Raw genomic sequence first — 16,603 nt, 5'->3', positions numbered from 1 at the left:
TCGAAGTTGGCAGTTTGTTTTTCTTGCTCCCCAAACTTATTACTTATGAGTGACCTTTTGGATCCAACTGTCTGATGGGTTGGGGTTTTGAGGCAGGATTACCGCATCCTGTTCTACTTTCTAGAGAGAAATTAGCTTTCCAGAGAGCACTATAATCATTTTATAAACTGATTTTTGATGCATGCAACTGATCTGATTGCTAAGATCTTGTCCTCCTTAACAAAAGACATACAAACCATGGTATCTTCATTTTCAGCTTGAACTGATGGTCTTCATGCTGCTCTACCTAAACAAAGCCACAAGCATGCCTTATCACTCTACATGGGAGTGTTACAGACTTACGTACAAAGTTAATTCAGAGCTGCTGTTGTAGCACTGCACCCATCTCTAAAAACTACATCCATCTGCTGGGAGGCAGGATGTGCCCCCAGCATAGCCCTGGGTTCAGGAGTGCCTTTGTTCACTTAATGAGCATCCAGCAAGGACAGAAGGAATGCTTCACTGGGTCAGAGCAATAGGTTCCATTTAGCCCAGCATTTTATCTTTAACAGCAGCCACTCAGTGTTTGAATTCCTCTGTCAAACACATGTCCGTATCTATTTAATAGAATTACTCCAACGTTTTGCAGAGGATAGAATCAATGCAGATCCTTCCATTGTATTCATCACTAAGACCAGAATGCTTGAAACGTTATATTCTAGAGAGACCAAGGTGCTGAAATAGATCTGGAAATCAAGAAGCACTCCTAACTCCTATAGTATGGGCACTGCCTGTGGTCTCATCATCTAGCCTCTTGCTTCTGTACTGCTGTAAGTGAGCCAGGGTGCTAAGTAGCAGCATCCTTCACCGCATAAACCCATTTTACCCATAATATACATGCTCCATGCACTGAATAAAGCAAAATCCCAAGGAGTAATAATTTGTGACCATCTTGTTAAAAGCAGTAGTATAATAAGAAGGCACTGAATTAAAAAAAAAAAACTAATTCGAATGATTTTCATAACAGTAAAGGATTTGACAATGAAAGCTTAATAGCTTTTTTTAACTTCACTTACGTTTATGTGTAATATTATTATTAACTCTATTTAAAAGGAACCTTGTTTCCATGTGAAAAATGCATTTATTTCCTTACAATTCATTCCCCCATACTTTTCCTAATTTATCAGTTCAGAATGGCACAGGACCCAGGTTCACTGATCATATCAATTTTACCATTGCTGTCATTTTAAATTCTTATCTATGGCCGTAAAACCTCTAGGTTAGAAAGTAGTAACTCCCCGCTGCTATACAGCATCAGTCTTTGTCTTTGTCCCCTCCCATGGCCATCATTTTATGACCCAATCTAAAATCAGACTTATAGCTAGCTCTAAGGCTTTCCTTTCCTACAGCTAGAGTTATGCAATGCTCCAGCAGGACATTGAGGCTCTTAAACACCAAAACACCACTACACAGAGAATTAAACAGAAAATAGCATCTCACCCTTTATCTGGGTAGGGCACATCCCCATTGCATGGCCCTGGCAGTCCCTAAGGGATAAATGCCTTGTTTCCAAAACACTACAGTCACCTCTTAATGTTCCCATCAGAAAGGCACCCCAAAGTGGGAACCCCTCTTGCCCTGCATCTCACTTATGTCACACATAACGTCTAGGTTTCATTTCTGGCTATTTTATTAGCCCTTCAGTTCTTTCCATTTCTGTGTGTTTACAAATTTATTTTCTAACAGTACCTAAGTATCATTGAATAATTCGTACTACCCCAACAGGCTTTTGCCAGCTTGCACAAGCTTACTGACAGTGGGATGCAGAAGCCAAAAACAGCCAAAAAAGAACCTTCATTCATTTGGCAGTGTTCGCAAATTTTTATTTTTACAGCTCCTGCAGATAGCAATTCTTCAGGCCCCTCATGAGAAATATGGCAAAGCGCTATTATATTACGTCGAAGTGACTACCGTAATACCGTACGATATACCCTAAATCATGGCTCAAAGCATGCACTTAGTCTAATGTGAAGTCCTTAGGTTAGTTGAAAGTTCCTGGTAAACCAAAATCTGCATATGATCCAAATGGCACGGCAGTGGGCAGACAAGGGAGACGAGCAGGGATACAGTCAGCACCTCCTTCTTCTCCCACGGGGCCTAGCCAACCCCATTTCAGCACTAACATCAGAAGTGTGAATTTCAGGGGATGTAAGTCCTGTTCGTGGTGTTCTTTTCCATACGCTCTTGCTAAATATTTGGACTCAGTATTTGCATAAACTTTCTGCTGTCGCTTCTTAGATTAAATGCTAATATCAAGGGGCTTACAAGAAGCTTGCTCTCTGTGACCGAGTTAAAGGCACATGACAGTGATATTAAAGATTTAAGTTACTGTTTTAAATAAAGTTCACACTTCCCCTTTGTAGACTGGGGACTGCAGACATAATCCTACTTCATACGTCTGACTTTTTCTTCTTCTTCCCCTCTGGTTTAGAGACTAGCTTACTGCATCACACCTGAAAACGAACACCAACTCGTGGCCCAAGGAAATGTCAGGCAGTTTAAGGTTTGTACTCCTTTCACCATGCTTTGTCTACTCATACCAACCCTTTCCTGCCTTTAGCAACAACTGCAGGTTTGCACCAATTCCAGAGGATCCCCCCAGGTCTGTGGTTCTTTATTCCTGCCAGCACAGCACCATGCAGGAAGCTCAGTACTACATGCACCAGGCTCAGTACGATGTGCACCAACTGTGATGGAAGGCTTTGGCACCTTCCTTCCAGCACTGTAAGGGAATGACTAAGCAAAATAGACAATGCTGCACATCACTTAAATCCGGTATCCTAGGTCATAATGTCTAATCACAATAAGATCTCACCAAGAGATAAATGTGTTTCCAGGCTATAGTGTGCATTTAAACAAGTCACATCCTCTCCCTCAGTTATTACACAGCAATCTGAAGTCATATTTTCTACATTTCAAGTATGACACAGGGTAAACAGCAACCAAAAATCCAGTGTTGGAGCTTAGACATAATAGCCCTAAGGAAATCCTGTGCTAGGCTGTGTGGAATAGGCTCTCCCCACAGGCCTACAGTTGACTGAAACACAGCTGGAGACTTTTTAAGCAGCCATGAAATATATGCTACAGTTTTCCAAATGCTGCTTTCCTTTTAGCAAATAAAATGAGCTCATTGAAGTAAAGTCCTTTCCGTAGAAGATAAAAAGGATGCAAATATGAAACTTGTTACTCTTATCAGCATCCGTGCTGGACCACTTTCAGCCTTCAAAGTTGAAAGCAACTAGAATTATGCACACCACCTCAAAACATGACCCAGATTTTATAGTGCTGGTTTGTACATTGGTATTGAAAACAGAAGTTTGCCTTTTGCTTACTCTGAAAAATACTAAGGAAAAAAAACTGTTTGAAGTATATATATTTTTTAATTTTAGATAAAATAATCCCAGTGCAGATTTATGGGGTGCAGAATGGAAGCAGGAAACAAGCTTCCTGTTCCATGACCACAGTTTATGCGATGTGGCCAAGATTCTGTAGTAACAAAGCACCTCTTTCTGCCTTCTCGTTCCCCTATTCCTGCCCTCAGTTATCCAAAGATTTGTAATGCTGCAGCTGTAAGTAATAGTTTAATTTTTTCCAGAGTCAGATGTTCCTGTGTGAATGGGATATGCACAGCAATTCCTACATAGCACTGGTCTTCTGAACCCAAATCCGTAATGGCAAAAAGGAAACAAACAGACGTCACTTAAATTATAAATAAGAGTGTACGTTGAAGCAAAACCCCAATGACCCCTCAAAATGTGTCAAACACGAGGGCATGTTACATTAACCTGGTGGTGCCTTCAACAAGCATCTAGGAATAGGTCTTATCACTAAAGTGTAGTTAGTGCTTTGTTATTCTTTAAGGATGTAAGCAAAACACTGACCAAAATAACCAAACAGGTACAAAAGTTTTCTTCACATGTTTCCACAGCTCTGGATATTAAAACTAAGCTGAGGGCTGAATCAATAGCCTCTATACTCAGCGTGTTTCTCACTGCTAACTGGAATCCAATGAAATTTAGTTGTGATCTATCGGTTGTTCTGAGACCTCTTTGTAACTAAATTTGTCAAGCAATGTACTTAAAATCTCTCTAACTACTATCACGTGATTCAACATTATTAAACCACTTCTGTTCCCTTACAGCTTCAACACTGGCTAACAATATGACAACCGACAGGTTGAGGAAAAAGCCAATAAATTAAGCTAAACTGGGAATACAGAAAAGTCAAGTTCAAAGCTCCCTCAATGATGCTTGGACCAGGCTGGCTCAGAGCTTACCTCCTGACTCTTTGAGGGAAGACATCTGCTCTCTGTTCTCAATGCCTCCCTTCTATCACTTGGCTTCAAATGATCTTTAAAGACTCCGTTTAATTTTTCTTATCTCCTTTGGTGCCATGAGATCCCTATATGACCAAAACTTGTGAGTTTCGCTATTAGTAGAAGTGGAGGAGGGGGGAGCAGAGAAGAAAAAGCAATCAACATATGTTAAATGCTCTTTTATCGTGAAGAAGTGAATTAAACTTTTCAGACAGTAATAATTACTTCAGATACTCATGCCACGACCTGCTTTAAACCAACACCACCTGAACATTCTTAGATCTAAGGAAAAAGTACATCTCAGTTATGAGGAAAGAGCAACTTTAACTATGTATTAATGTCACTAGCTTTCTTGCCATACTATCCTTTGGGATATGAGTTTGCATCCTTCTGAAATGAAGACACAGTGCTTCATTTTCAGGGGTTTGTTATTAGTTTCTTCTCTTGGTGAAGAAGGTTGTCTTTACTGTACATGTCTGTGCCGCTTTCTGTCCATTTAATTCTACAAGCTGACAAGCAACAGGAACAGAATTCCTGGTGTGGCTACTAAGTACAGAATACAGATTATACCACACTGTGCTTAGTCAAAAACATATTCCCTTCTGCCAATAACTAAAATAGCTTTATCACATGATCCATACTCTAGAGACTTGTCCAGTTAATTGTAAAGAGTCACGTACAAATAGTCAGACTTTCATCTTTTTGTTATATGCCAAATAAAGAATGTACCATATATAAAATATATAGAAAGTTATTTTTAGAATTATTTAATCTTCCCAGAGGCACCAAAATACCAAACTTTGGTTTTATTCTGCTATCGTGAGCACGCTGTTATACTCTCACCTGGATTCACCTACCAAAACATAGTAAGATTGTGTTGAATTAATTAGAAGGATATTTTAGGCATACTCAGCTTCCTAACCCTGTTTCTGCTCTCCTCTTGGGTAGCATTATGCAAGCTAGAAGATACAAAACAAACTCTGCATTTGGGTGCTGTTCTTACTCTCTGTGGTCACACACCACTCTAGTATCTTCCCAGTGATCACTAGATTTGGTAGCTTTGATTTTCTTCCTGTAGGTATTTATCACTAGATCTATAAGAAGTCAGAATTCTCAGAAGCAGTAGCTTCCGAGCTGAATCCAGCCTCGAGTTTACCTCTGGACCTTACCTCTGATTTTTTTCTTCTGTTTTCTTCTTTTTTACCTCTATATATTCAATTCAGCTCATTTTTTAAGTTTATGCAGAGCTTCTTTTTAAAGAGACCACTTACAAGGATGGGGCTTTTTATTCATAAAACAATTGTATTGTTTTCTTTTCCCTGTGTTCTCCCCCACCCACCCACATTTTATATAATCCAATTCAGAAGTCCCAAGTGATGTTGGCCATTTTTGTTGAGCACTGCCAGAAAATTTCTTTCCTTATTCTTCCTTTTCCTCCAATGGAATCAATACTTGATTGATTGATTGATTGATTGGAACAAACCAAGTATTGTCCCATTTTCTTTAAAAGACTGTGTGACAAAGCAGTGGTTTTTATTTAAACAGGGCTTTAAACCCAAAGGACAGTCTTCTAACTACAAAGGCAGTCATATCTTCTGGTCCAGCTGATGGCCAATAGTCATTTAAACCCTGTTATTAAATATATTTCAATAATAAAGGAGTTTCAAAGGTTACTGTTTTAGTTCTGTAATTACAGGAAAGTCCAAACAGTGAAAATACGGTGAGTGTTTCAAAAAAACATCCCACCAACTTTATAGCTAATCCCATTTTTATTGTTTCCATAACTACAGGGGAATCTTTTCATTGTTATAAAGCTTTTTTTTTTTTCAATAATACAGCTGCTTCAGTCACAGGTTTGGCACCGCTCAAAAGCTTCTTAGCATAGATATAATTACCAAGTTTTGAAACTCCGAGGGGCTTTTTACTGGGGAGTTTTAACTGCTTGTCACATTATATATTGCTTGGTTTGCTCATGTTTGTAAATGTTAACAGCCCGCATCCATGTTCACTTGTGAAACACCCCACCACCACCCGGGTAGCAAAACCCATGCAGGAAAAGTTGTTTCGTCACCACTCTGCTCTGAAATACGGACAAAGCTATCTTAACATGGGAGTGGAAACAGCTTTACCCAGCTCATAAGGGTCTGATTGTAATTTAAATACCAACTCCCGAGGCAAATACCCACTACATTATTTTTGTTACTGTTTAGCTTCTTAGGTTTAGTGTAATATTTATAGCTCAGGACTCCGCTGCACTTTTACCATCTTGTTCTGAGGTTTTACAGACAAAATGTGCAATCTACACAGAAGACAATTGGCAAATCAGAGATAGCAGGAATCTTATTACCAGGAATAGCCCTAATGAAAGAGATGATGCATGATTGCACAGCTGGGCTTTAAGTTCAAGACGTCACCCAGAGGAAGTAACCACAAAATAATATGACTTACTTCTGTCCCAGAAACGGAGAACGTGTCCTCAATTCTCCACAGAATAAGATGCTCAACTACCTCATGCCTCCTGGACGATAAATGATGCCATTAGAATCAAATTAATGCCCTTTCAAGTAATAAAAACCCTTGTGAAGACAAGATTTTATTTCCAGTGTTATGGCATAGACAGTAATAAAAAAGCCACAGCTCTGGCACCCAGCTCCTTTTAGGCTTCCACTTTAAGCTCCCTAATGCATTTTCAGTATGGAAAATAGCAAATGCCACCAAGATCCTCATCTCCCTTCTGTTCGACCACTGCAGATAAAAAGATTACCCAGTCAGGATCTTATCACCCAGGGGGTTTCTTACCTGCAAGTCTTCCTCTGTCTTGAATTTTCAGCCAAGAAGCAGCTCCCCATTTCCCTCACCTACATCTACTTGGGGAGCAGAGCCACTCTGGGGACTGATGCTCTCCCAGATACCCCCTGCGATGACAAGTATATGCTGACGGAGTAGGCAGCCCACTTCCAAAACGAAAAAATTTTGGTTGCAAGCTTATTCAAGATGCAGCATCATTACCCTGCTAATTAAGTTGGCTGTTTCAGTAGCAAGCCACTGGAGAAAATTGGGTGAAGTGATTAAGTTGCTTATTTCACAGTTCTAGAAAAACATAGTCTTGAAAACCTTTTTTTAATCTGATAAAGGAAGCAGCTGTCATACGTTAGCATCTCGCTTCTGGCCACCTACCTTCTTCTCTGTTACTGAAGACCACCTGCCTGTGACCCACGTTGTTTCATCAAGCCACAGAAAGTTAACTAACACCAAAGAGAGGCTCTCCATTTTCCTTTGTACTCCCTCCATACACATTGCAGGAACATTTTTCATCAGTTATTGTTCTATGGCTACATTACTAAAACTCCAGAGATTTATATTTCTACTGGAAGGACTATGGGTCCTTCACGGGCAGCTGCCCAAAAAGCACTAGTTGCATTTAGTGTTTGGCCTCTGTTTGAGCCAAACCTTTTCTGTCCGTCTTTCTTGTGCTCTGTCATGTCTCGAGGCATACACCCTGGCAACACTTGAAACATCTTACCCTAGTGAAGGAAATCCAGGATCAAACATGGTATTTTAAATATAGAACATAGGAGGAGAAATAGTGGCTGTTACGGTTGTACACGTTCCCTAACTGCACGTGCAATATATGTTGTATGTAATTTTCCCAGAGGAAGTTCCCCATAATTGGCCATTTCTTCTCAGCAAAATACCTTTTAAATGCTATTACTAAAAACGTCAAGCCCAAACATCTTGTGTATACATCCACTCTCTATTGTTTTAACATGAATCAAGTTTATTTTGTACTGCTAGGTTGTAGGAGGAGGGCACGTAGAAAGTTATTTTTCTTTTCATGTCTATTTTACAGTTCTTCTGATTCATACAGCAACCATTAACAGGTATTTGCTTTTGTGGGAGCAGGTAGCTGTCGTTCACGTCCTGGACTGATTTCATTGAACTTTGCGAGGCATTGGCAAGCATTAATCTCTTTCCTAGGACCCAGATTTAAACCTTCGATCAAGGATCTTGAAAGAGGTGAGACTTACAAATGGCTTATTTGCTTCACCCAGTTAAAACTTTTTAAAATGGGTCTGAGGTACTCAGACATAGGACAGTTATCACAGCTCAATAAGTGACAGCATATATTAGTCTACCTGCAGGAATTATGTGCATGTTCTGAGCCTCTCAAAGCAGTAAAACATTTATTCTAGCACAGTTTTCTCAGGGCTGACATGGGTCAGCCGATGTGCAAGAACTTGATCTCCCTAAATTAAAAGCCAACATGATGGTTCAGACTGGAACTTTGACAAACAAGCTTGGCTGTAGTACTAGGAGACAGATCTTCTATAAAAACTTTTGGAAGCTTTCCTCCGAAGGAAAATGCTTTTTCAGTCTACCTTCCTCAGACTCATACCCATGTTCCTGTTGGGGACTGTGGCCTCACCTAGCAAAGCAGGGGGAAGTTAAGCTCTTAGATGAAGCTAAACAATTTGGAATACACTGCAGAAGTCCAACAGGATCTTGATGTAACCTTACTAGGTTCATATCAATATACAAGCTGAGAGCTCACATACAAGCACATGAACTATTTTAAGCAAAGCTGGCCAGAAATCACCATACAGGACTGAATTAGTGAGCTGCTTGGACACATGAATTGTTACAGACCTTCCTTTACCAAACTGATAGTGGTTGGTACATGAGAACAGTGTGAAATTGTTTGTATATGCTCTGTGTCAGAAGACTAGCCAGCACATGCTAGCTTCCTTTAGGAAAAGGTTACACCCGTACAGGACATTGCAAAGCAGTCAAGAATTATTTTTTTTCATAAAGTACTTGACATAAGTTAAGCAGTCAGTTAAGCCCTGTTACTTCTGTGACCTTGCATCACTGAGTTTCAGAGAGGATCAGATAAAGGAAACTGTTGTAGCTCAAAGGTCCATTTTGAGTTTCTGTGCTGTGGAAAATAGCTTTTTGTTGAGCCATTTCAGTCCTTGTAACACAGACTTCAACAGGAACAATTCTCCAAGCACCTGCTCCCCTCTAATTCATACTCTTGAATTCATACTCCTGAAGGACAGTTTTTGCTGGCTATCACCCAAGAGCACTCAATGACCGAGTAAGCACACACGTGTTCTTTAGCTGTGATTAAAAGTACAATTGCTCATTTTTGCCTGCTTAAGCTTACCTGGGGATTGATAAGACATGCATACCATGCCACGCATAGAGAAGCTTTTCCTAAGACACAATATTTCAGATATTTTGCACATTGTTCCAAATAAATGCTGTATCTACCTAGGCCCAAGATCCTTAGCTGGTAATTGGTAGAGCAGTACTGTTCATTGCCTGAGAACTAATTTAGATGCATCTACATGCATCAGATATTGACTGCTACAGAGAACTAGATGGCAGGTAAAGACACGTCAGCCAGCAGAAGAATGTAACTAGCTGCATTTAATGACAATCTCATCAGTTTTCTTTTGCCATCTAACAACAGAATATATTTAGACAGTTTTCAACCACTGTATGACTGCCCTAGCAGAAGCACACAAATTGAAGTCTGAGTAACAGAAGTCCCAAGTACTGGGTGGAAGTTGTCCTCCTTGGAGACGTGGAGATACCTGGATGCTAGCTTTTGGGGAGGGATGGGGTCAGGGAAAAGGTGAAACGGGCAGGGCAGGCTCAAGTAACAGCCAAGCCTTCATGTCAAGGCCCCATTACCAACAGCGGGCCTTCCCATGCCTCAGCACCAACAGCAAGCCTGGGCCGTCCAGGTGCTTTGCTCTCCTTCTTTCTAAAGGTGTTTCTTTAGCTGCCATGCTGACCAAAAGTTGCTTAGTTTCCTTAACGAGGGTACAGAATAATTTCAGTGAACTAAGAAAATCACTAAGCCTTAAGCCGGCTCTCTTAAAGGTGTCACAGTTTCTTGGTCACCGCCAAGAGACCTCAGACTTGCAGGTGACCCGCATTTGCGATGAGTTACGGTGCACTCTGTGAGCCCATCTGCAAGACGTAGCCTGCGCGTACTATGGATAGTGTCACTTGTAAAGGGAGAGTCTCCAAACAGTACATTTTGAAACTATCTTCTAATAGGCCTGATCAAGATTTGCCTTACAGATAAAAGCTTTATAGTGAGTGTTTACTTGGTTTACACCAATGTTTTACTTAATTTGTAATGCCTTTTTATAGCAGTGACTAGACGTTACCTTAGATAAGGGTATCTCTGTATAGGAAATATTTTAATATTTTTACCAGTTCTTTTTAATTTTCATAGAATATAAGTGTATATTGTAAGGCGAGAAACTCAACTTTGCTGTAACAAGGTTTTCACACAGGACCTATTTCTCCATTATAAGATTTTGTAGTCAGCCAGTCTAGTTCCATAGCATGTTGGCCTCTGAGTATAAATGTAAACACACGATCAAGGAGAATAAAACATTATCTACAGCTAATGCACACTGTAGCACAATATTCTCCATTGCTGCCTTATTATCATATGAACAAGTCGTATGGTTTTTAATTTATATTGTAAAAGAAACAGAGCATCCTTTGGCTGCAATATTGTGTTGTTAGACAACTTGACATTAAACTAAATTAGTGTCCAACAGGTCTACTTCCAAAGTAAGAGATCATATTGCAGTTTTCAGGAATAAGTTTACGTAGTAGTTCAGAACTTGCCACTAGTAAAAATACTCTCCAAGGTGCCCCAGTGACCAAAAGTGTCCAAACACAGCCATGACATTTCCACACCCAATTCCATTAACTGTGCAATCTGCAGGTCCGTTCACCTTTTTTTGTTTTCCTGTCTGTCTTTGGTTATCTGGGGAAATGGCTTTTTTTTTTTTTTTTTTTTTTTACTATTTTTGAAAGGGAGACACCTACATGCCCTGTGTAATTAGAAATAACTACAATTCTTATAAATATGGATATGGATGTGTGTGACGTGTGCCAGTTAACTATACTTAAAATGCTGATAAAGATGGTGAATGTAAAGTATTTGTCCTCATTCTTCTGTATGTGATCAGTGTAAATAAGAACTGTTTTAAGCTGTGCATTAATGTAACAGATTATTCCAATATTGTGTATAAAATTATTTAAATAAAATCTGAGAAATATGCACATAAAAAAAGAGTATAAAGGAAAACCTTATGTACCAAGAATTTACTTATGGCAGTCGATTAAAAGCTGAACTGAGAACTTTACTCGTTGTCAGTCCTCCTCCCAGCTGTGATGGGCAACATGCCCTTTGCACAATTCTAGCCCAAGCTTCCCAGCAGCTGTGGGGCACTGGTTCTGCAGCAACTTCCATGGAGGCAGAAGGCTGGCCTCGGAGGCCAGCAGGGCTGGAGCAGGACAGTTCGCAGCCCTGCACCAAAGGCCTCCACAAGTAAGGCTGCGGCTGGCTGTACAGACTGGCAGCCACCTACAATCCAAAGCGGGAACTCGGTGCAGCTCTCAGCCTTCAGGAAGCGGTTGACATCCTTTTAGTGCCCTGTGGGTAGGTTTGCTTCCACAGGTGAACTCCCTTCAGGAACATAATTACAGCAAGGCAAATCAGAGTCTCACAACCAGACATTGGAAGGAAAAAAAAAGGCCTTCAAAAACCACAAATTGGTCCAAATGCATAGCACAAAAGCTGTAATTTCCCTGAGGCTATATAGTTTCCCTTTTTCCTTTTGTTCATCCATTAACTTGCCATCACTAGCAATAGCCATAAGAGCATTATTCTTAATTTATGGATCAGCCAGGAAGAAAAGGCTTCTCATCTGACACGGAAAAATGGATAATGATGATCTGTTGCTACAACTTAAACAATTTGCTTATTTTCCTGCATGGAACATCACAAATTGATGTGACATTTCCTAACTGTCAGGTACAGAGACTAACCTATTTCTCTCAGCTACTTTAAATACATCAATGTTGTTAAGGTACAGCCTTCAATTGTTTATATTCCTCTATCTTCAAGCAAGAAAACAAAAATATTTAAATTATTTAACATAGCTGAGAACTTGGAATAACAAAATTTGTGCCAATTTTTAATGATGCAAAATATTTAAAACCAAAAATTAGTATTAAAATAATTCCAAGTTGCTTCATTAATATACAAGTGCTTCACAAATTTTTCTTCAAACCAATTCTGCTGTTCAGCAAGTCTGTGTATGAAATTTCCACTTTTGGCTACCCTGCGCCCTCACATTTACCACATTGCCATCTTGACCCCATTTCAGTGCTTTTGCAAGTCTGACTCAGCATTAGAACACTTCAGAAAATAAAATTAGGCAGGGTTCACTTAAAATAATAGAAACCTTGTTCCCTCCTCAAAGTACCATAGAAAATAAGTTTCTTGTCTGCATGTGGATAACATTAATAGGAATGTTTCTAGTTATTTCTCTAATTTGCTCAAAAAAGAACCTAAATTATAGCCTTTTCCAACACACAGGAAAGCAACAGCAGATCAGGTACCAATGACATTAATGGTAAAAACCACCAGGAACAGCAATACTACGCTTTCCTATCTCTGATTCTTCAACATCTACTTTTCTTACATCTAAACATGAGATTTCAATTTGCCCTCTTACCTGAATATTTACAACCTAAATTAACTTAACATTTTGTGGTGCGCTTCTGCACTTTATCTTTGAAGTGAAAATTGGAGGCTGGGGAGAAGTCAGAATGCACCTAGTTCTTCCTTTAGAAGTAATAACTACAAGTAATAATCTTTTGTTTAAGGAGTTTGAAGAGAAAACAATGTAGCTTTATTTTTCTTAAACTACAAATATACTGCTATATTTGGGGAAGAACTAGAAACACTCACTTGCATAATCCAATGGATAATTAGAGCAATAAATCAGAAGTAATTCTTCGAGAATGGAAAGTCCCCCTACTTCCTCAACAACAAAAACAATGATAGTATAGCACATCTATGGAAAGTTTTGCAAGATCTCAGAGCAGAGCAATGGCATACACTTGGCATTAGAATTCTTCTCTCAGTTATTAAAGCTCACTAAAACACCCAAAAAAGTGACTTAAAAAAATTGCATTTGGGGAATGAGTGGCATTAAGCACAACTACCAGTTTTCTTCATACATCAATATGATCTTTCCTTATTTTATCATAATTTATTGCCTAACCATTTCCTCTAAAATCATCTTTATGCTCTTGCTACTAAACTAACTCTTTGGTGTGGCAGAGCCGGTCAGTGCCCACGATGTTCCTTCAGAATACATGACTAACAGCATGCTGTAAGTGTATGTAGATGTATGCCAGGGCAGCAGATAAATTCAAATTTTGACTACTGCAATTATTCTAGCTATATAAAATTATGTTTAACATGAGCGTTCTGAAGCATGGTTCTCTCATGTTCAACTCAAAGTTCACAGTAACCAGACAAGGAATCAACCTTCTGGTCTTATGAACAGCTCAGATTTAGCCAGCCAGCAGTGAAAGCCTTGATCCAGCACCGACCCAACAAAAGCAGCAACACCAATTCTGCTTTAGAATAAATAAAATTGTAAAGTTTACTATCATTTCAGGCAAAAATCTGTAGTCAAATCATTGATTTCCTTTTCAGTAAAGATGCAGTTCACAGAGTACATGGACAAAAATCAATTTTAACCCAAATACATGATACCACATACATTTTCAGAAGGTATCAATGCTGGTGGTTTATTTTATTACTTGTAGTCACTAAGACTGAGAAAAACAAAACACAATTTAAGACACCTACATTAATAGTAAAATAAATTGATTTCAATTTAAGTGTTTTGTGATTTCCCTCCTTTTTGCTACAGCCAAAAAAAAATTAAGCAGGGAGCACTGTTAGACAAGACTTTTTTCCTGCTAAACTCCCAATCACAAACTGTTCACAGACTGGCCTGGAGTTCCAGTTGTCTCAGCTAATTGACACAGAATTCCAGTTCTTATGAATTCATGAGATTAATGCTCAGAATTAAGTTTTCAGCTTTATCCCAAAAAAATCCTTTGCTTCCAAAAATTCTAACATGAAAATTATTGCTTCTACAGATATTTCTGCAAGCAACTATTTGCTACAATATTACCAAACGTGAACATAAAGGTTTGCAAACAGAGCAAAACTACAACTAAGGTTTTTGGTTCAAGCAGTTATTCATGAACAATTCTGAGAAACTGCTGTGCCCTGACAGTTCACACAGCTTGGAGCATGACACTAGCCTGCTCAAAGCTTGAGTTTTGGTCCTTGTGATTGCATGCATGGTTGGTGTTGTGCTGCCAGTACCACAGAGGAGTGTTGCAGTCCCTTGAGATCTTCCACGCTGTGCATGTCTGCACTTAAACGCTCCTTCGCACATTTTATAATGAAGTTGAGTTTCATTACATGCTCCTTTTTTCCTCTAACATGTACACTACCTTTTATTATTAAATGATTTGATGACGACTTGGTGTCCTACTCCTGCCAAACCAAATACACAGAGTTAAACCACTTCTGTAAAGTCACTTCTGCAGTTCACCGATTCTGGGCAACTGAGCAGCAGGGAAGGATTCAGAGTACCTTCATGTGGGGTCTTTGTTCTGTGAACTCAGTCAGGGACTAGGATTTTCCCAGCATCCAGCATTATTGACATGACCATCGTTGTATTCTCCAGGCCTGTTTGTAGAGACTGGAGAAGCCTAGTTGCTGCAACAATTCCTGTACACCACTCAAGAGTCCTTGGAAACTGCTTACACCTCCCCCGTCTCTACATTGGTGAGCCTCAGAGAACGTAAGGCAGGTAGGATTAAGGCCCCATTTGGCCTATTAGCTCCCAATTTTTCTGCTTCAAAGATTAAGAATGGAGTGGTAACATGTTTAAACAGATTTCCTTTTTAGCTCAGTGTAATTATTTCAGGAGAGAGAAGAGATCTATGGCTGAGTTGAAGTCAGAAGGAAGGAACAGTCACAACATGAATGCTTCAATTCAGTAATTCCAACCCAGTTTGTGTAAGTTTCTTGGTAATATTTGTATGTTAAAAAAGATGGATTTGCATAGAGAAGCTTGCATAAGAACCTGGCTTGCTACTTGACTCTAAAGAATAAACCCAGTTCACATCACTGCTTTGTATATTGTTTGAACAGCACAAAGGGAAAGGAGCACGTCTAAAGATGGATTCGTAACAGCTTGCTTGTGTTGCTTCCAGAAGATGATTATTCAGACGTTCATGACCCACACAAATCATTCCCTTACTGAAAGACACACAACATCTACATGTTCACTACAATGACCTACTCTATCATTGTTAAACAAGTAAGTCATACACTTTTCTTGGCCATGAATGATAGTTCATCGTATAGATGCCAGCAACGAGTGGCTTTTCATCAAGCCATTCTCTGAAGCTGCAACAACCAATTCTGAGGTCCCAGGGGATATATAAACCTTGTGTAATAATCTGATGGCAAGACTGCTTACAAAGCTAATAGCTGTATTATGCTGCAACAGATGTTTTAACAAAAACAATCAGAATCTAAAAAGCAACAATCCTATTTGCCAAATGATCAATTAAGTTTCAGACCAGCAGTTTCATTTCCTTGCAAATACGTAAGAATACCCAACACTAATATTTGTGTGTTTTTTTATCCAAAAACTATTTTCTGTAAAGTATACAAATCCCTTGAAAAGCAAAATCTTTAAGCACGGAGTCGAGAACACATGTACTATATGCCAGATGACGACTGAATCATCACGTACCGTTGTACAAGCAGCACCTCTCAGTTATTTTAAGTCCTATTCACTTATCTGTTGGAAAGAGACCATGGCTTTGATATCCACAATGGACCACAACATGTGTTTGGAGCTCCAAGTGTGAGGAGTTACAGCTCTGGACACATGCCTGTGCCAAGCATTTCCACCTGGATGACAGCATTTTTGGAACCCACAAGTCCCCTACTCTTCCTCGTGGAAGAAATGCAGAATCCTCACTTCCGAGCAGCAGAAATCAAACAGGCATCTCAAGTCTGTGCTTTGCAGAGCCTGACTTATAGGTTCTTCATTACACCCTGTCCTTAATAATCACAGACATACCCAACACAAATACTGCACTGAACAATAATATTCCTAGGGAAGGACATGAAATATGAAACAAGTTTTAAAGGCAAGTAGTTTACTTCCAATCCTCAAGATTTTTTTTTCCCCAGATTTGTCTGAGCACAACCAAAAAGTATAGCTTGGTGCTGCCTTTAAAGCATAAAGTGACCACCTTCTGAAAAAATGTGACTATTCATCTTACTGACACCTCAGCTTGGCTCAAAGGAGACAG

The 16,603-nt window shown here is 39.4% G+C and overlaps 1 protein-coding gene across 2 annotated transcripts in view; it reads left to right on the top strand.

Annotated features, from left to right (window-relative positions):
• SLC6A2 (solute carrier family 6 member 2) overlaps positions 1-15,059 on the top strand; it is a 75,869-nt gene extending 60,810 nt beyond the window's left edge. Inside the window, exons 13-15 of one of the 2 annotated variants that reach the window (XR_005823598.1) lie at positions 2,471-2,542; positions 4,181-8,371; positions 14,956-15,059. Coding sequence is in view for 1 of the 2 variants with exons in the window: in XM_040571076.1 (XP_040427010.1) it covers positions 2,471-2,542; positions 4,181-4,204 (96 nt within the window). In the remaining variant the exon portion in view is untranslated. Of the gene's footprint in view, positions 1-2,470; positions 2,543-4,180; positions 12,244-14,955 lie in introns of those variants that run through there. The other variant, XM_040571076.1, reaches the window with a different exon arrangement.
• Positions 15,060-16,603: the final 1,544 nt, after the last annotated feature.

The sequence above is a fragment of the Cygnus olor genome, chromosome 12 (assembly GCF_009769625.2).
Source record: "Cygnus olor isolate bCygOlo1 chromosome 12, bCygOlo1.pri.v2, whole genome shotgun sequence".
Classification (NCBI taxonomy): Eukaryota; Metazoa; Chordata; class Aves; order Anseriformes; family Anatidae; genus Cygnus; species Cygnus olor.
The sequence above is the reverse complement of the archived record's forward strand: the minus strand, read 5'-3'. Positions and strand labels throughout refer to the sequence as shown.